A 21408-nucleotide genomic window follows, 5' to 3' on the forward strand; every position below is an offset into this window, starting at 1 on the left:
TACGTGCATTCAGATAGAGAACTTGCAAAGATGTTTTGTGACACTTAGTTCCTGCTTTTGCCCTTTTTATTACTTTACCTTTTACTCCATACCTTCTGCCCCTTCCTGACACGCTCTGGTTTTCAATTTCCCCACTGCTACCTAAGTCTATGACCTTCTCTGTTGTCATTTTTATTATTTGCTCTCTAGGAACCTCCCCCCCACTAGTTAGTTCAAAGCCCTCTCTACAGCCCTAGTTATATGATCTGCCAGGACTCTAGTCCCAGCACTAGCCAAGTGAAGCCCGTCCCAACGGAACAGCTCCCTCCTGCCCCAGTACTGGTGCCAGTGTACCAGGAAGCAAAACCCATTTCTCCCACACCAGTCTTTGAGCCACGCATTTAACTCTCTAATTTTATTTGTCCTAGCCAAATTCGCTCGTGGCTCAGGTAATAATCCAGAGATTATTACCCTTGTGGTTCTGCTTTTTAATTTGGCCCCTAGCTGCTCAAACTCCCTCAGCAGACCCTCCTTCCTTGTCCTATCTATGTCGTTGGTACCAACATGGACCACGACAACTGGATCCTCCCCCTCCCACTCCAAGTTTGAAATAAAGATTGAAGATAACGCAAACTGAAAACTTTTTAAGGCCAGACCGGTGCCATACGCGATCCGCCCAGCCGTTGAAGTTGAACTGGAGAGTCTGGAACGTTCAGGTATGCTGTCCAAGGTGGACTGGAGCGAGTGGGCCACACCCATCGTTCCTGTAATGAAGAAAGCATTGAGCAGCACGCCTGGGGAGCCGAAGAAAGTTCGCATCTGTGGGGACTTCAAGGTGACTGTGAACCCAGTCCTGCACACAGTACAATATCCACTTCCGCGGATAGAAGATATTTTTGCCTCACTATCTGGAGGGAACCGTTTTACAAAGATTGATCTGGCCCAAGCGTATCTACAAATGGAGGTGGAAGAAGCATCTAGAAAATACCTCACGATAAACACTCACAAAGGTCTTTACCAGTACAATCGACTGGTATTCGGGGTAGCATCAGCCCCGGCTATTTGGCAGAGGGCGATGGAACAAGTCCTGCAAGGGATTCCGGGGACCCAGTGTTATTTAGACGACATCCTAGTTACGGGCGACAATGACAGTGAACACCTTGCCAACCTGGAGCAGGTGCTCACGAGATTACAGGAATATGGGCTACGAGCCAACCGCCCCAAATGCGAGTTCTTCAGGAGACAAATCTCGTATTGTGGCCACATGATTGATGAGGAAGGGTTGCATAAGTCGCCGGACAAGATTGAGGCTGTAGTCAAGGCTCCAGCACCGGAAAATGTGTCGCAGCTAAGGTCGTTCCTCGGGTTGGTGAACTACTACCATAAGTTCTTGCCGAATTTATCTACAATTCTGCACCCACTGAACGCCCTGCTACAAACTGGAGTAACATGGAAATGGAGCGATGAGTGTAAGCGTGCCTTTCAGGAATGTAAATGCCTAATCACTTCAAAAGCAGTATTGGCCCACTACAACCCAACACTACCGATTCAGTTGGCATGTGATGCGTCACCTTACGGCATTGGAGTGGTGCTATCACACAAATTCCGTGATGGTTCAGAGAGGCCAATAGCCTTTGCATCGCGCTCGCTAACCTCAGCCAAGCGTAACTACGCCCAGATTGACAGGGAGGCCCTCAGCCTGGTGTGGGGGGTGAAGAAGTTCAATCACTATCTGCACGGGCAGAAATTCACCCTACTGACTGATCATCAGCCCCTGGTCTCCATTTTTAACCCAAAGAAGGGCGTTCCGGTGATGACGGCGCAACGGCTGCAAAGATGGTCACTTTTTCTAGGGGCACATCAGTACGACATAGAGTACAAGGGTATGAAACAGCATGGAAACGCTGATGGGCTGTCGCGCCTACCATTGCCTACGGTGGAAGAAGCACCTGCAGTGGACCCTGTGGAGATATTCCATGCGACCATAGTCGAATGTTTGCCTGTTACAAACGCAAGTATTGAGAAGGAAACCCAAAATGACCCGACACACTCTCGGGTCTATGATTTGACGGTGAAGGGATGGCCAGCATATGGCGACTCACTGTTGCCAGCATTCTCGCCAAGGAGAGAACAACTGTCAGTGTGCCGGGGGACCTTGATGTGTGGATCCCGAGTGGTAATCCAACCCAAGTTGAGAGATAGAGTGCTCAATGAGCTTCATGAGGGTCATCTGGGAGGGGTAAAAATGAAGAGCCTAGCCAGGGCATTTGTGTGGTGGCCGGGAATCGATAAAGAAATCGAGCATATGACCAAGAGATGCACAGGATGCCAGAAGGTCCAAAACGCTCCACCACAGGCCCCGCTACATCCATGGGAGTGGCCCTCATCTCCATGGCAACGGGTACACATTGATTTTGCTGGTCCATTTATGGACTCAATGTTTCTAATCGCTGTGGACGCCCATTCGAAATGGCCAGAGGTCATTAAAATGTCCTCCACCACCACAGAGAAAACTATTGCAGTCCTAAGAACCATCTTCGCCAGGAATGGGTTGCCAGAACAGATTTGCTCCGACAATGGGCCACAGTTTGTGTCTGAGGATTTCCGGAGGTTCCTGAAGAATAATGGGGTGAAACATTACACATCTGCCCCATATCATCCAGCCACAAATGGATTGGCTGAGAGGTTTGTTCAGACCTTTAAAAAGGTCATAAAGGCAATGTATAATGACGATATACCACTACAACACAAGGTGGATAATTTCTTGTTTGCTTACCGGAATGCGACACATGCAGTAACCAACCAAACTCCAGCCGTACTGTTTTTCAACCGAAGGCTAAGATGTCGCTTGGATTTGCTCAAACCAAACATAAGACGAGATGTTGAGGATAAGCAATTCCAGCACATAAATGAGAAGCCAACCAGGAGCTTCAAGATAGGGCAACCAGTCTTGGCCCGCGACTACCGAACAGAAAAATGGCAGCCAGGAATGATATGTACACAGCAGGGACCACTAATGTACACAGTGGACGTTGGAGAGAGCATCGTGAGATGCCATGCTGACCAAATTCTAGAGTCACAGGAACAAGCCAAACCTATACCACAAGCATGTGCACCTGGTAATGAGCCCGAAGTACAGATTGTGTCTACCTCAGAAGCAGTGGTATTGGAAGCTGACGAACCAACCAATGACAATGAGCCAGAATCGACTCCACCGCAAGAACAGGATACTCGAGAAAGGCGCTATCCAGTCAGGATCAGGAAGCCTCCTCAAAGACTGAACTTATAAATGATTATTTCAGTTGATGTATATAGTATCGAGAAAATTGTAATTGTAATTAGTTATTATTTAGTTGTTAAATGAATGTTATGTACTGTTTATCTAAAAGGGGAGGAATTGTTGATTATGTACCTTTAAGGGAATAACTGGTTTTAGACTGCAGTACCGGCAGTGACCACCCCTGTATAAAAGGCCCTAGCAGGCTTCTGTATTTCAGTCTGACGTTGCCTCCTGTTCAGTAAAGTACCTTTTAAACTGTTCTCCCGAAGTTCGTGTATTATTGAGGTGCGGACTTTACAAATGCCTTGCCCCCAAGCCCATGTGCCTTAGCTTTACATGCTAATCTCTTATGCGGGACCTTATCGAATGCCTTTTGAAAGTCCAAATACACCACATCCACTGGTTCTCCCTTATCTATTTTACCAGTTACATCCTCAAAAAATTCCAGTAGATTAGTCAAGCATGATTTACCCTTTGTAAATCCATGTTGACTTTGTCTGATCCGGTCACTGTTTTCCAAGTGCTCTGCTATTACATCTTTTATAATGGACTCTAGCATTTTCCTCACTACCGATGTCAGGCTTACCGGTCTGTAATTCCCCGTTTTCTCTCTACCACCTTTTTTGAATAGTGGGTTAACATTAGCTACCCTCCAATCCATGGGTACTGTTCCAGAGTCTATCGAATTTTGGAAGATGACCAGCAATGCATCTACTATTTCTAGGGCCACTTCCTTAAGTACCCTAGGGTGTAGATTATCAGGCCCTGGGGATTTATCGGCCTTCAATCCCATCCATTTCCCTAACACCATTTCCCTACAAATACTGATTTCTTTCAGTTCCTCCCCTTCATTAGACCCTATGTTCCCCGACATCTCTGGGAGGTTATTTGTGTCCTCCTTTGTGAAGACAGAACCAAAGTATGTATTTAATTGGTCTGCCATTTCTTTGTTCCCCATTATAAATTCCCCTGATTCTGACTGCAAGGGACCTACGCTTGACTTCACCAATCTTTTTCTCTTCACATATCTATAAAAGCTTTTACAGTCAGTTTTTATGTTCCCTGCAAGCTTACTATGAAATTACATATCATATAAGTGTGGACACAGATGATTGATATTATAGAGAAGGTTCCTATTCTGCTGGGACCATGGATGAATCATCTGTAGAATGTATCTGCTCAGAGTTGCTAATGTGGGTTATACCAATAGATTAATATCCTGGTGATTTGTTTTGTTACCTTCAGGTGTCAAGGAGAAATGCCACTCAGTTCTTCCCTGTGTTTGGTTGTCTCTCAGGGGATTGAATGGCTGTGGACTTGCTCCGTGACAGGACAAGTCCTTCTCTCTGGAGTGATTGGCTGGATGGACTTTATTAATTTCACATTCACTTCTGTTCTTACACGTGCCAAATACTCTGTAGAATTGGAGCTATCTCCATATCCCACACCTTCCATACCACAGCCATTCACTTTACATTCGTCTGCTTTTCTGTTCTCCTCACTACTTGTCCTGTTTTATTTTGTAGTAGTCTGAGCATTGCGCTGTGATGTACACAACACTTCTTCAAATATTCCCAGTAACTCGAGGCTTCCCCTCTCCTGATTAGTGTCTGCTTGTTCCCTTTACAGTGACCCCCTGCGGCTCCATCCCTGTTGTCGCTCACGGCCATTTCTCGGTCTGTAAATCCTCGGTCAGATACACCTGTGAGTCTGGATTCAAGCTGGCAGGAGAGGATACGATAAAATGTCTGAACAACCGACAGTGGAACTCTCCACCACCTAGCTAAAAAGGTAAGAGCTGAAATCCAATACCTCAGTGAGTGCTATTGGTTGACATTGGGTGTTAAAGATTTGAATATAAACACAAAGGTGGTAATTTTCACCATCATCGTCTGAGCGCTAATCTGGGAGAGCGCATCACCCGTCTAATCTCCATCCCATTGAAATCAACAACAGGCGAGCAATGCGTTCCACAAGATTATCACCCAGGCGGTGAAGGGGAAAACCAACCCAAAACATTTTAGTGTATTTGGCCCATAAACACGTTATCAACATCTCAGAGACTTGCAACTCTGCCATCATATTTTACAGCATGAAATTTCAGTTGACCCAAATCTCCATATCTACTACAACCCACATGTGACAGAGAAATGCTCCACAATAGGGCCTTACACTCTATTTATCCCTCAGTATATCATTTGTCCTCCTGCCACCTGACATTCCACTCGTGCCCATTGGCCAGCGACTGCTTCCTACCGGTTTCGGGCAGGAAACTGACCAGGTGCATGCAGATGAGCCCGGGAGTTAAAATCACCCAGCTCTCTCACTGCCAAGACCAGGATGGTTTGCTGCCCACCGCTCACCCTATTCCTGCCCTGAGTTAAAATCGGCCCTAGTGTCTCATTGCTATTCTCCTTCTGTAAAGATCTTAGTTTTGGCTCCAGAATATGTCTTAGATTTTATGATGTGCAGATAAACATGATGATCTACTCTTCAGTTCTTTCAGATCCCAAGTGGACTGGACCCCAAGAAGCTCAAAGTGACACTGGTCCAGGACCTAAAGAAGATAAAGATGACATCGTACCACCAGAACCTAAAGGTGACACTGGGCCAATGGGATCTAAAGGAGATAGCAGTCAACCTGTGCTGGGATCTCAACGTGATCTGAAGAAGTTAACCTTTTCTATACAACTTACAACAAAATATCTGAAACCAGGAAAACCAATTCCATGTGGCTATGTGATCTACAATGGCCAGGGAGATTACTATTGTCTAACAGGAATGTTCACCTGTCATATAGCTGGGGTATATCAATTTTCATATCACTATATAACGAGCAAAAGTGCAACTGTGTTTCCTAACTGAAATGGTCCTACATTGGTTACCTGACAGCAGACTGACAAAAATGGGCTCAATATTTTTATCAGGAAGCACCATCCTTCAGCTAGCTGCTGGTGATCAAATTTGATTACAGGTTCAGGGGAAAGGTGGCATAACCATTCTCAGTTATTTTCTGAGGCACTTACTCCTTACAGTTTACTAATTTTCCTTTATTTCCAGACGTACACAATGATCTTTACCAGTAGAATATTAGGGGGAGCTGCTACAGGGCAATGTTGCTGTTAATTTATTTTTGGGCGGCACTTTCAAAACACTGTGCAGGCTCGGCTTTTCCTACTTAAAAGCTGAGTTTCCTTAGTAACCTGAGCTGGCAAACCAGGAGCCACTGATGGAGTCTTTTCAACACAAAAGCTACTTTTCATACTTGACGCTGTTGACATGTAGAGCAAACCCAGTCTCAGTTGAGAGGTCTGACCTTGTGATCTGGATCAGTCTCAAACTCCTCTCCCAAACATTACACTGGGGGCATCGGGGATCATTTATCCAAAGAGCTGAGATGTTACCAGTTGTTCTGCGATTTTGACAATTACCATTTCTAAGAGATTTTCAGACCTGAATTTGGAACAATTTCCAAACCACACAGTAAACATGATTCCCTCAATTCACTCTCTGGACATTTTACATTATAGTTTGTTTTATCCCCCTCCAATATCTGCCCCATTGAAGGAACGTTAATGGAACAATCCACAGTAGCACCCAGGCAAGGCACTTACCAGCTTTCTCGGACTCAAACTGAACAAAATGTTAGGGGCTGAGCAAAGGCCTCTCAGCCCATTGTAGCCCGTCCCTTTAATACACAAACACTCCCATTGTAGCCCATTCCTTTAATACACTAACACTCCCATTGAAGCCCATCTCTTTAACACAGTAAGTCTCCCATTATAATGCCCAGCAGAATTTTGAATATTCCCAACTTGACCCTATTGCCCTGCCCGGCAAATTGTTCCAAATGTTTATCGCTCTTTCAGTGAGGAAGTTATTTCTAATGTTTCTTAAAACTATTTCTCAGTATATAAATGTACTGCTTTTCTTGTCTTAAATTAATAGACCATCTGAATCTATCTTATCTACAAGATTTAAAATGTTATATCTCTCAGTGAGATTTCCCCATATCCACTCTCTCTCTAGACAGCAGAGCTTAAGCCTCTCGAATCTTTCCTCACAGCTCGTCCTTTTTTCACATCCCCTGACTGTCTGATTTTTGCCTCTCACAGGAGGTGGGAGGAAGGGAGAGTTGGCACATGGGCATGAGATCAGCCAAGTATCAAGGCCAGTACATATGGGCCTGATGGCCTATTCCCATCCTCAATACATAATCTAAACACTGGGATCAATCATGTTGCATCTCTCTGCACCCTCTCCAGCGCATTAACATGATTTTGTGTTGCAGGGACGTGAATTGAACACAATACTCCCTGTGTAGTCTGACCAGTGCATTGTAGAGCCACGGCATAACCTCCAGATTGTGTATCTGCTGCTCTGGTTATATATTCCAGCATTGTGTTTCCTTTTTCAATTATTTCACTACATAGTCCAGACATTGGCTGTGATTGGTTGACCGTCCCTCCCAACTCCCTTTCTAAATCCCTCTCTGCCAATTGAGTCCATTCACTGCATACTTAGGGTGTTTTAGCTATGGTGCAAACTTTGTCACTGTTAAATCTCAGTTGCCATTCATCTGCCCGATTGACATGTCGATTTTCTCCGAATCTTTTGCTACATTCTCTGTCTGAACTGCTCCCCTACTTTAGTGTAGAAAAGTTTTAACGTTGGCTCCTGAGAGCTTTGCCCTGATAGTTCTGATGTGGGGCACACCGTAGACCTATGGGAAATTGATCCCAAGCCATTATAATCTCTTCAAAGCTGGATACCTGAGGGTGAGGCAATGGGACCTTATGATCTTGAGAATGCAGTTCTACAGACACATGGATAGTAGAGGAACAATACCATAAATGTAAATTCATGAGTTATAGCCTCCCTGTACAGGAATTGCTGCATCGCTGTACTGTGAATACTGCCAATCACAAACTGCACTCTGATCATCAGCTTCGAGAGTAGACTGTCAACAACAGAGACAGTTCTGTTTTACAAAATGAGAACAAGAATGTTTTTGTATTGATCTGTAGCAGTTAATGATAACTATTGTGTGGCAGTCAGAATAACTAATTCTGATCGTGCGTAGAGACATTCATGGGTGTGAATATCCAATATTCATATAAGGACACAATGGTCGGTCATTGTATCTCCTACAATCAGACTCTCTGCATCCACAGGACATCCAGCCTCAATCATATGTTGTCAGTAACTGAACATTGTGAGCAGGTAATAAATCCGAGGAGATTACACTGCAGCTGCTGTTTAACATTAGAAAGATAAAGGCTCTCATTTGAGTTCATTACTCTCATTGGGCTATGAACCTGTTCTCATTTATTACTGTCCATTTTTATGTCTGTTCTGCTGTGACCTGTCATCGAACCAGCTTCACAGCAGCTGCTTTGGCAGATTTTAGCTGACGCCCTGTGACAGCTCTTGTCCAATGAGAACGCTCCTTCATGCCAACCAATAATCTAAAGTCTTTATTTATTGGAAGTACAAAGGCTAGATTTACAGTGTGATAAATGCCCTATCATCGGGTTAACAATGAGGTTAATCCAGACCACTGGCTGCAGCTCCTGCCCTCAGTCTCTCGCTCCCCCACTGACACAGTTCCTCCCCTCACTCTGTGGGAACCACTGGCTGCAGGTTGCTGCTGGTTTCTTACAGGCAGATCCTTCGCTGACTGACGATTGTCTTTTCTTCCTCCATATCCACATTATTTGTGTTCTTCTGATTTACAATATTTATCAGTTGTTCTTAGAGCTTTGATTGGAGCCAATTATTAATATGGGTATGAATTAGTATGGTTTAAATTAGAAAATATGTCTCATCCATAATCCGAATGAGCGATTGTGAAGAATCTGTTCTGAACACAGTGGCTGGTCGGCAGTGTAAGACAGATTGTTAGAACTGTCCTTTCAAAAAATTTATTACTTTGAAATTTTGATTGTATGAAATTTACAATAAAGTAACATGAACTCTCACTGCTCACCTGGGTGTCACTCATTTCTTGCTGCTTTTCTCTACCCTTTACAGATGGAAATTGGCAATAATTAACCCAGTTTTAGTGTTTTGTCTCCTCCCCAGTTCTAACCCCTGCACAAATCTTCGTATTGTAGGAATTGACGAATTCCTACGAATAACTGAGATCGACACAGGAGAACAGTTAAACAGGTCTTTACTCAATGGAGATTCCACGAGGACTGCCTGGGCAGTCACGTGGTTTGCGACGTGACGTCATCGCGTTTGCCCACGTTTTCCCGCGCTCTTAAAGGGGCCACGCCCCGTACATGCAAACTCTATATACAAAACACAGTAATGCCTAACACAATGGTACAGGTTTAGGCTGGTGTTAGAACATCGTTAAAGAGAATTATATACAGTTAGCCAGAGTCATTCAGTGGTTCTGTCACATGCGCCCCCCCAGAATTCGCTTTAACGGACAAAGTCAAACGATGAGGGGGTCTGACGAGCCTGTCAGAATGACTCCTGTACTGTCGAGGCGGAGGCTGCAGGGCGGCTGGTGATCTGGCGGGCGGTCGCACTTGGTCTGCCGTAACGACCCCGTCTCGCCGGTTGTGCTGTCTCAACGGGGCGGTCGAGGTCCAAATGTGCTGGCTTTAAGTGGTCGACCGAAATGTGGTCCGGTTTACCACCGACATCTACCCTGAAGGTTTTGTCCCCTGCTTCCAACACGTGGAAGGGACCGGTATATGGGGCCTTGAGCGGATCCCTATGTGCGTCATGGCGAATAAAAACGTACTCAGCCTTGTGAAGCTCCGTGGGAACGTGTGACCTCTGCAGCCCTTGGTGCGAAGTGGGCACCGGTGCAAAACATCTGGCCGCCTCTTGGTGACTAGCAAGCTGGGCAGACGCAGACCATGGCTCCGTCGATGTTGGTAGGAAGTTCCCTGGGACTCGCAGCGGCTGACCATACACGAGTTCGGCTGATGAAGAGTGAAGGTCTTGGGGCCGTGCAAAGGCCCAACAGGACCCACGGTAGCTTATCTGCCCATCCAGCGTCCTGGAGGCTGGCCCTCAGGGTGGCTTTCATTGAGTGGTGGAAGCATTCGCAGAGGCCATTCGCCTGTGGGTGGTAGGCTGTGGTGCGGTGTAATTTGACACCGAGTCCTTGGGCCACTGCATTCCAGAGTTCGGAGGGAAACTGCGGTCCCCTGTCTGACGAAATATCTGCGGGCACTCCGAAACGGGCGATCCAGGAGGAAATGAATGTTCTGGCCACGTCCGCCGAAGTAGTGGATGACAGGGGAACCGCCTCTGGCCATCTGGTGGTGCGGTCAACCATGGTCAGGATGTGTGAAAAACCATGGGAGGGTGGGAGTAGTCCTATCAGGTCCACGTTGACATGGTCAAAACGTCGCTCCGGAACTGTGAAGGCGGCCAACAGAGCTTTGATGTGGCGCTGTACCTTTGCCTTTTGGCAGACCACGCAGGTGTTGGCCCAGTCGCAGACATCTTTATGCATGCCATGCCATACAAATTTCGCGGACATCAGTTTCTGAGAGGCCTTCATTCCAGGGTGTGAAAACCCATGTATGGCGTTGAACACTTTGCGGCGCCAGGCGACCGGCACGACAGGGCGAGGATCCTGTACGGAGATGTCACACAACAGCGTGGTACCTGCCGAATGGAACTTGACGTCGGCCAACTGGAGGCCAGTGATGGTTGTTCTGTAAGCTTGGACTTCCGGGTCTGAGGCTTGGTCCGCTGCCATGAGGGCGTAGTCGATGCCCAAATGAACCGTATTGACGACCGCGCGGGAGAGGCAGTCTGCCACCAGGTTGTCCTTACCGGTCATGTGCCGTATATCTATGGTGAATTCGGATATGTAGGTCAGTTGACGCTGCTGTCGGGCTGACCACGGTTTGGCGGTCTTGGACAGTGCAAATGTCAGCGGCTTATGGTCCACAAAGGCGGTGAAAGGACGTCCTTCCAGAAGGAACCGAAAATGGCGGATGGCCAGAAAAAGGGCGAGCAACTCCCGGTCGAACGTGCTGTATGCGCTCTCGTTCTGCCGTAGTTGACGGCTGAAGAATGCCAACGGCTGCCACATCCCGTTCACCCACTGCTGTTGCACAGCACCGACTGCGTAGTCCGACGCATCAGTGGTGAGGGCGATGGTGGCTCCTGGCAGCGGGTGCGCCAGCATAGTCGCGTTGGCTAAGGCGCTTTTGGTGTCGGCGAACGCTCGGGCCATGTCATCTGTCCAGTCTACCGGGTTCTTGCCAGTCTTGCCCTTGAGGGCCTCGTACAGGGGCTGCATGAGTAGTGCCGCCTTAGGCACAAAACGGTGGTAAAAGTTTACTATGCCTAGGAATTCCTGCAGGGCCTTTATGTTCTGCGGGCGTGGAAAGGATGTCACCGCCTCTACCTTCGAAGGTAAAGGAACCGCTCCCTCCGAGGTGATCCGATGCCCCAGGAAGTCAATTTGGTGCAGGCCAAACTGACACTTGGCCGGGTTGATAAGCAGGCCGTGTTGGCTGAGGCGTCGAAAAAGGGTGCGTAGGTGACAGGTATGTTCTTCCTTGGTAGGACTGGCAATTAGAATATTGTCCAGGTAGACGAAGAGGAACTTGAGGTCCCGCCGCACGGAGTCCATCAGGCGTTGGAAAGCCTGGGCGGTGTTCTTTAACCCAAACGGCATCCATAAAAACTCGAAGAGGCCGAATGGGGTGATGACTGCGGTCTTCTGGACGTCTTGTGGATGAACTGGGACCTGGTGGTAGCCTCGGACGAGGTCGACTTTAGAGAAAACGGCGTTCCCTGCCAAATGGGCAGAGAAATCCTGGATATGGGGGATTGGGTACCGATCAGGAGTGGTGGCGTCGTTTGGTCGTCGATAGTCGCCGCATGGCCGCCATCTGCCGCCAGGCTTCGGGACAATATGGAGGGGTGAAGACCAGGGACTATTCGACCGACGAATAATCCCTAACCGTTCCATGGTTGCGAACTCCGCCTTTGCGACCGCCAGCTTGCCAGTTTCCAGGCGCCGGGCCCGCGCGTAGACCGGGGGGCCGTTGGTGGTGATGTTGGTGGCGAACGCTCGGGCCATGTCATCTGTCCAGTCTACTGGGTTCTTGCCAGTCTTGCCCTTGAGGGCCTCGTACAGGGGCTGTATAAGTAGTGCCGCCTTAGGCACGAAACGGTGGTAAAAGTTTACTATGCCTAGGAATTCCTGCAGGGCCTTTATGTTCTGCGGGCGTTTCGTGGCTGTGGAGGAGAACGTGGGTCTTGTCAGGTCGGGGAATTCGCCAAGCAGGCGAGCAAACTCATCAGGAGTCGGGAACACACAGGAGACGGTGCGAGACGTAGTGTTACTGCGGTAACACGGAAGAGAATGAAAAGTTGCTGCGTTGATCAGCCGCCGGTTCCTGATGTCGACTAGGAGGCTGTTGGTGCACAGGAAATCCGTGCCGAGGAGGGGCTGGGAAACTTTGGCCATAACAAAGTCCCAGTGAAAACGCTGGCCCCCGAGGCACACCTCCACTCGCCGCGTGCCGAAGGTCCGAATTGTCCCGCCATTGGCCGCTTCAAGGGTGGGGCCATGGTTCCCTGTCTGCACATCGAGGGCGGACGCAAGTAAAATGCTGCACTGCGCTCTGGTGTCGCACAGAAAACGATGACCGGAGAGAGTATCAGTGATGAACAGCAATTTTCCCGCATTGCCGATCGCCATCGCGGCCGCGGGGTGCCCGTTAGACCCGTTCCTGGGTGGTCGCCGTGTAAGTTGTTTGTTTTTTGGGGGGGAAAACTGCAGGGAGAGCGGCAACGCTTCGCCTTCGCGCCGAACTGCGCGTGGTAGAAACACAGCCCAGCAGGCTGATGAGCTGGGGCGGCGTCTGCGGGGGATGGGTGCCTCATGGCGGCGCAGTACTGCCGAGTTACAGCAAAAATTTTGTCAGCCTCCGCAGCGAGTGTTGCGCAGTCTTCAATTTCAGAGCTGGCCAGGGCAGCTTGTAGCTGTTCAGGCAGTTGGCTGAGGAAAATCTCGCGGAATAGGAAACATTCCCGTTCTGAGCCCAGGAGTGTGAGCATTTGGCTCATCAACTCTGAAGGCTTGGAGTCCCCGAGCCCGGGCCTAGCGAGTAATCGACAGGCGCGCTCTGATTTTGTAAGCCCGAAAACCTGCAGTAACCGCGCTTTGAGGGTTTCATACTTGCACTCCGTTGGTGGGTTTTCTAGGAGGCTGACGATCCGAGAGGCGGTAGAGCTGTCGAGTGCGGAGACCACATAAAGATACTTGGTCTGATCCGCATCGATGTTCCTCAGGGCGAACTGGGTCTTGACCTGAATAAACCATGAGGGTGCTTGCTGCTCCTAGAACTGCGGTAGCTTTAGCGAAACGACGTTTGCTTCCATGCTGTGCGCTTCTTTTGTGAAAACGTTCACAAAAACGGGGTCACCAATGTAGGAATTGACGAATTCCTACGAATAACTGAGATCGACACAGGAGAACAGTTAAACAGGTCTTTACTCAACGGAGATTCCACGAGGACTGCCTGGGCAGTCACGTGGTTTGCGACGTGATGTCATCGCGTTTGCCCGCGTTTTCCCATGCTCTTAAAGGGGCCACGCCCCGTACATGCAAACTCTATATACAAAACACAGTAATGCCTAACACAATGGTACAGGTTTAGGTTGGTGTTAGAACATCGTTAAAGAGAATTATATACAGTTAGCCAGAGTCATTCAGTGGTTCTGCCACAGTATGATCTGCAAAATCAGCCCCCCAATACCTTCATCGAGGTCATTAATACAGATATTAAAGAGCAAAGGCCCTAAAACCAATCCTGTAGGACACCACTGGTAAGTGGTCTCCACACAGACCCACATCCATTGTTAGCAACATTCTGCCTTCTGTTTTTGGTAGGAAGTTATTTATATACACTAAGGCACACTATCTGTACAAAACTGGAATTTATTCACAGATTACCTGTATTCATTATCTTGAGTTTTCCTAGACTAAGCAAACTAGTTGCGGAACCAATGCCAATGGTACAGGACAACACTGAAGCTTAAAAGAGAGAAGAGGAGATAAATTGGCATGTAGTGATTCGATGACAACAAGCTGGAGTTTTAAAAGTTTTCAGCTTGTAGGAATAATGGAAGACTGAGGGGAAGTGGGCAGTTCCATGAATATGGGTACGAGACATGTTTGTCTTGAGGGACATGACCTGGAGACTTGTCACCGGCAGCAATTCCTGGATAGTTAACACGGTGTCACTGGCTCCGGGCTGGAGGGAGGTATGGTAATGTTGGTAAGACTAAAATAAAAGTACGAAAATAAGACATGAGTGTAGGAATTCACCAATGTCGGAGGTCACCGATGTAGGAATTCGGGGTCACCAATGTAGGTATTGATGTATTCCTAACTAATAACTGAGGTCGACTCAGGAGAAGAATCAAATACTGTAGGTCTTTAATGTAAGATTCGATGAATTGCAGAGAACAACAGAGATCGATGCAGGAGAGCCGTGGAGCAGGTCTTCACCCGACGGGGATGCCACGAGGACTGAGTGGGCAGTCCCGAGGATTATTGCGTCATGACGTCTTCGCGTTTGCCCACGCTTGGGGCGGTCACATGATGTGCGACGTGACGTCATCGCGTTTGCCCGTGCTTAGAGCAGTCACGTGATGTGCGACGTGACGTCATCACTTTTGCCTGCGCTTAGGGCGGTCACGTGATGTGCGACGTGACGTCATCACTTTTGCCTGTGCTTAGGGCCGTCACGTGATGTGCGACGTGACGTCATCACTTTTGCCTGCGCTTAGGGTGGTCACGTGATGTGCGACGTGACGTCATCGCATTTGCCCGCGTTTGGGTAGTCACGTGATGTGCAACGTGACGTCATCGCGTTAGGTCACGTTCTTAAAGGGGCAACGCCCCGTACATGCAAACTCTATATAAAGAAATTTAAAGGGAATTATGTACAGTAAGTAAGAGACACTCGGTGGTACCGCTACATGAGTATCTATATATATATAAAAGGGTCGTGGTGTCTGTCTGTCTGTCTGTCTGTCTGTCCGGGGCATCACTCAAAAGTTATAAAGCGTAACTACACATATGTTATATCAAAAGAAAGCTTATGATTAGCGGAGTCTCATAGGCATATTTACTTTTTGGTCAGACAAAAATTGTTCGGACAGTATACAAAAAACGTTCAAAAAACGGACAAAATCCGCTCATTAGCGGTTGACCAATCCTACCGCTCATTAGCGTTGAGTGACGTGATGGTTGAACAATTGGGGGGCATTTCATGGTGTTTGTGGGCGGGGCCTAATCCTTCAAACTGCCGAGCGGGAGCCGAGCTGAGGTGAGTGGCTGCCATTAAAGACCGGCCGGGCCAAAAGCTAAAAAAATGGTAATGGAGGTGAGGAAATTGTTGAATCATTAGTATTGATTCAGGAATTTCTCTCTCTCTCTCTCTCCTTCCCCCCCCTCTCTCTCTCTCTCCTTCCCCCCCTCTCTCTCTCTCTCTCCTTCCCCCCTCTCTCTCTCTCTCTCTCTCCCGAAGCGGGAGCTCAGCTGAGGTGAGTCACGGCCCGAGTGCCCGGCCGGGTCTGAAGCGCTAGGCCGCACACGGTCACTGCGGCCTCCCTCTAAGTCCTTCCCCCCCTCTCTCTCTCTCTCTCTCCTTCCCCCCTTCTCTCTCTCTCTCTCCTTCCCCCCCTCTGTCTCTCTCTCTCCCGAAGCGGGAGCTCAGCTGAGGTAAGTCGCGGCCCGAGAGCCTGGCTGGGCCTTAAGTACTAGGCCGCGCATGGCCACCGCGGCCGGGCTCAATTTTCCAAGCCCTTCCCCGGGTGGGAAATTAAATGGCGGCCGCCCTTCTTCACCCGCAAAATCTCCCTCCGACTCTCACCTTTTAGCGGGGGAGAGGCTGCTTTAAATTAGATTGTTCACTCAGTTGCGTCTCTCTTCATCTCTTTTGTTTTCCTTCTCTCTGGCCGGCTGCGCAGGAAAACAGAGAGCCACGCGGCCCGAGAGACAGCGAGCAGGGGAGCAGCAGCTCCAGCTCAGCGGATTGGGCGCTCATCAGGGGTCGGCCCGCAACACACCGACCGGAGGAGCGGCGGCTCTCTCTCTCCTTCCCCCCTCTCTCTCTCTCTCTCTCCTTCCCCCCTCTCTCTCTCTCTCTCTCTCCTTTCCCCCCCCTTTCTCTCTCTCTCTCCTTCCCCCCCTCTCTCTCTCTCTCTCCTTCCCCCTCTCTCTCTCTCTCTCCTTCCCCCATCTCTCTCTCTCTCTCCTTCCCCCTCTCTCTCTCTCTCCTTCCCCCTCTCTCTCTCTCTCCTTCCCCCCTCTCTCTCTCTCTCTCCTTCCCTCTCTCTCTCTCTCTCCTTCCCTCTCTCTCTCTCTTCTCTCTCTCCTTCCCTCTCTCTCTCTCCCTCCCCTTCCCTCTCTCCTTCTCTCTCTCTCTCTCTCCTTCCCACTCTCTCTCTCTCCTTCCCACTCTCTCTCTCTCCTTCCCTCTCTCTCTCTCTCCTTCCCCCTCTCTCTCTCTCTCCTTCCCCCTCTCTCTCTCTCTCTCCTTCCCCCCTCTCTCTTTTTCTCTCTCTCTCTCTCTCCTTCCCTCTCTCCCTCCTTCCCTCTCTCTCTCTCTCCTCCCCTCTCTCTCTCTCCTTCCCTCTCTCTCTCTCATTCCCCCCTCTCTCTCTCTCTCTCTCCTTCCCCCTCTCTCTCTCTCCTTCCTCCCTCTCTCTCTTTTTTTTTCTCTCTCTCTCCTTCCCTCTCTCTCTCTCCTTCTATCTCTCTCTCCTTCTCTCTCTCTCTCCTTCCCCTCTCTCTCTCCTTCCCCTCTCTCTCTCCTTCCCTCTCTCTCTCTCCTTCCCTCTCTCTCTCCTTCCCTCTCTCTCTCTCTCTCTCCTTCCCTCTCTCTCTCTCCTTCCCTCTCTCTCTCTCTCATTCCCCCTCTCTCTCTCTCTGATGTGCCTCAATAAATCCGAGACTCGATGTTAGCGAAACAAAACAAGGCTTTTATTGACTTAGAAGGTAACACACAGAGGAGAATGTATCTTCCATCCAGAGGTCTGCCGTACTGGATGTGCTGCAGGCTGGGCCAGCTTACATAGGAGCCAGGTATGGGCGGAGCCCTACACACAGTACAATACAATGGAAATGAAACTGAAACCAACCACAGTCACAGGCAGAGAAATACTGATGAGTGATGAATGGAATATTTCATCACATTCACCCCTTCTATAGATTTAGTCTGTTCGGGGGTTTGATAGTCCTCTGCGACCGACGTGGCTGTTGTGGTGCCGCGGGTGTCGGCTGGGTGTCCCCGGTGGCCTCCTGGGTCTCTGCCGGGGGTGCCGCCAGGGTTGTTGAAGGGGTAGTTGGTGGGGGTACCGTTGGTCGATGTTCTTCCGGGGGTGATGAAAGAGTAGTGGGTGGGTAAGAGTTGCTGTGGTCGTTGTTGCTGCTGTTGTCGTGGTTGTTGTCGTTACCGGCTGGGGCGACGTCTTTTATGGACACGGTGTCCTCCCTTCCGTCGGCGTGCCGGACATACGCGTATTGGGGGTTGGCATGGAGTAGGTGCACTGACTCCACGAGAGGGTCCGTCTTGTGGCCCCTCACATGCCTTCGCACGAATACCGGACCTGGGGTGGAGAGCCATGACGGCATGGATACGCCTGAGGTGGATTTCCGGGGAAAGACAAACATTCGCTCGTGAGGCGTGGCATTAGTGGCAGTACACAATAGCGACCGTATCGAATGGAGCACATCTGGGAGGACTTCCTGCCAGCGGGAGATAGGGAGGCCTTTGGTCCTTAGAGCTAGAGTGACTGCTTTCCATACTGTCCCGTGCTCTCGCTCCACTTGACCATTACCCCGGGGGTTGTAGCTGGTGGTACGGCTCGTAGCGATCCCCCTGGACAGCATGTACTGGCGTAGCTCTTCACTCATGAAGGACGCCCCCCCTATCCGTATGGATGTAACTCAGCATACCGAACAGGCAGAACAGGCTGTTGAGGCATTTAATGACCGTGGCGCTGGTCATGTCTGGGCAGGGGAAGGCGAATGGGAAACGAGAGTATTCGTCCACAATGTTCAGGAAGTAAACATTGCGGTCGACGGACGGGAGGGGGCCCTTGAAATCTAAGCTGAGCCGCTCAAAGGGCCGTGTAGCTTTGATTAAGTGGGCTCTATCTGGGCGGTAGAACCGAGGCTTGCACTCAGCACAAGTGCGACAGTTCCTGGTCAGGGACCGAACCTCCTCAATCGAGTAGGGTAAGTTGCGGGACTTTATGAAGTGGAACAGCCGCGTGACCCCTGGGTGGCAGAGGTCATTGTGGAGGGTCTGTAGCCGATCCCCGGTGGCGCTGGCACACATCCCTCGTGAGAGGGCGTCGGGGGATTCGTTAAGGGCCCCTGGCCGGTAAATGATGTCATAATCGAAGGTGGAGAGCTCGATCCGCCACCTAAGAATCTTATCATTTTTAATCTTCCCCCTCTGTTTATTATTGAACATAAACGCTACCGACCGCTGGTCGGTAAGTAGGGTGAAGTGTTTGCCGGCTAGGTAGTGGCGCCAGTGGCGCACTGCCTCCACGATGGCTTGGGCCTCCTTTTCTACGGAGGAGTGTCTGATCTCGGGCCCTTGGAGGGTCCTCGAGAAGAAAGCTACGGGCCGCCCCGCCTGGTTGAGGGTGGCCGCCAAGGCAAAGTCAGACGCATCACTTTCCACTTGAAAGGGAGTGTTCTCGTCCACTGCCTGTAGCGTGGCCCGCTCAATATCCTGCTTAATGCTTTTGAAGGCAGCATGGGCCTCAGCAGAGAGCGGAAAAGAGGATGCTTTCAAGAGGGGCGGGCTTTGTCGGAGTAGTTGGGGACCCATTAGGAATAATAAGAAAATAACCCCAGGCACCTTTTCAGGGCTTTGGGAGTGTTGGGCAGGGGCAGCTCCCGTAGGGGGCGCAATCGGTTGGGGTCTGGTCCGATTTCCCCATTCTCCACCATGCTGCCTAGTATGCAGAGGCGCGTGGTGTTGTAAACGCACTTGTCCTTGTTGTAGGTGAGGTTGAGTTTTTGTGCGGTTTTCAGGAACCTCTCGAGGTTCGAGTCGTGATCCTGCTGGTTGTGACCGCAGATGGTGACGTTGTCGAGGTAGGGGAAGGTTGCCTGCAAGTGGTGGTCATCGACCATGCGGTCCATCTCCCTCTGGAAGACCGAGACCCCATTCGTCACCCCAAAGGGGACTCTGAGGAATTGGTGGAGGCGTCCGTTCGCCTCGAAGGCGGTGTACGGGTGGTCCTCTGGTCTGATAGGGAGCTGGTGGTACGCTGACTTGAGGTCGATGGTGGAGAACACCCGGTATTGGGCGATTTGGTTCACCATTTCTGATATGCGGGGTAGCGGGTAGGCGTCTAGTTGGGTGTACCTGTTGATCGTTTGGCTATAGTCGATCACCATCCGTTTCTTCTCGCTACCCCTTACCACCACCACTTGGGCGCGCCACGGGCTATTGCTGCGTTCAATAATGCGCTCTTTCAGGAGCCTGTCTACCTCGGTCGCGATAAACCGCCTGTCCTCCCAGCTGTACCTCCTGCTTTTGGTCGCTATTGGCCGGCAGTTAGGGGTAAGGTTCGCGAATAGCGAAGGCGGCTTTACCTTCAGGGTAGCCAGACCACACACTGTGAGGGGCGGCTGGGACCCACCGTAATTGAGCGTGATGCTTTGGTGGTAGCACTGGAAATCCAGGCCCAAGATCACGCTCGCACATAGATTCTTCATGATTAATACTTTAAAATTATCGTATACAGTTCCGTTAACGGACAATTGTACCGTGCAGTAACCCATAATGGTCGATGTCTGGGTTTTATCAGCCATAGAGATGGTACCCCGAGTAGGGACCACCTTTAGGGAGAGTTGTTGTACCAGTTCAGGGTGGATAAAACTCTCCGTGCTTCCACTGTCAATTAAACATTTAACCCTGCACCCGTTTACCTCGATGTCCACCATTGATTTGGATAGCGGGTGCGGCCTGGTCTGGTCCACTGTGACCGATGCCACTGTAGGGCCCTGATCGAGACAAGATGGTGTCCACGCTGTCTGCTCACAAGATGGCGGACCCCACGAGGTCGGGCGAGATGGCGTCCAAGATGGCCGCTCCCACGGCGCACATGCGGCGGTGGCGGGTTTTCCGGCGGGGTTCCCTCTGCACACCTTCCCGAAGTGCCCCTTCTTACCGCACTTAAAGCAGGTGGTGCCTTTCGCCGGGCACAGGTTTCTGGTGTGCTTCGGCTGCCCACAGAAGTAGCAGTTGGGTCCCCGACGCATCGTGGCTGTCGTAGGGCTTCTGGGGGGAGAGCGGGGCCCCGACGGTGTTGGGCTGCCGGGCGGGGAAGATGCCTTCCAAGATGGCGGCACCCTTGGTGCACACGTGGCGGCGTGGACGGCGCGGGCTGAAGAATAGGCGTCCGAGTTTCTCTGGGCCACATCCAGGGATCGTGCTGTGTCCGCAGCCTGTTTCAGGTCCAATCCCGTTTTTTCCAGCAGTCTCTGCCGGATGTAAGTGGAGCTGAGGCCTGTGATAAAGGCATCGCAAACAAGCTCGTCAGTGTACACCGCGGCTTTTACATCTTGGCACTTGCAGTCTTTGCCAAGCGTTTTCAGGGTGCCTAGGAACTCCTCCACCGATTCCCCAGGTCGCTGTGCGCGAGTAGCGAGCAGATGCCTAGCATACACCTCATTCGTAGGCTGCTGGTAATGCGCCTTTAAGATGTCGCAGGCGGCCTGGTACGTGTCGGCATCTTGGATGAGGGGGTAAACCCGGTGGCTTACCCAATTCCGCAGAATTCCGAGTTTCATACTCGCAGCGTCCGTAGCGTCTTTGACGGCTGTGGAATTGTCCAGGAAGAATTCCATACACATAAACCAGTGTCCGAAGCGTGCCGATGCGTCCGAAGCATGCTGGTCCAAATCCAAACGTTCGGGTTTCAAGAGTTGATCCATTGTGTTGAAAATTAAGTCAATAAAATTGATGTGCCTCAATAAATCCGAGACTCGATGTTAGCGAAACAAAACAAGGCTTTTATTGACTTAGAAGGTAACACACAGAGGAGAATGTATCTTCCATCCAGAGGTCTGCCGTACTGGATGTGCTGCAGGCTGGGCCAGCTAACATAGGAGC

General features: G+C 50.1%; 1 protein-coding gene across 1 annotated transcript in view; it reads left to right on the plus strand.

The window, feature by feature from the left end:
- LOC147102156 (eosinophil peroxidase-like) overlaps positions 1-5046 on the plus strand; it is a 73758-nt gene extending 68712 nt beyond the window's left edge. The window contains exon 13 of the mRNA XM_085965077.1: positions 4889-5046. Within this exon, the coding sequence (XP_085821203.1) occupies positions 4889-5046 (158 nt within the window). The remainder of the gene's footprint in view (positions 1-4888) is intronic.
- The last annotated feature ends 16362 nt before the right edge of the window (positions 5047-21408 follow it).

The sequence above is a fragment of the Somniosus microcephalus genome, chromosome 22 (genome assembly GCF_052327205.1).
Source record: "Somniosus microcephalus isolate GS21.2 chromosome 22, FLI_Smic_1.0, whole genome shotgun sequence".
NCBI classification, from domain to species: domain Eukaryota; kingdom Metazoa; phylum Chordata; class Chondrichthyes; order Squaliformes; family Somniosidae; genus Somniosus; species Somniosus microcephalus.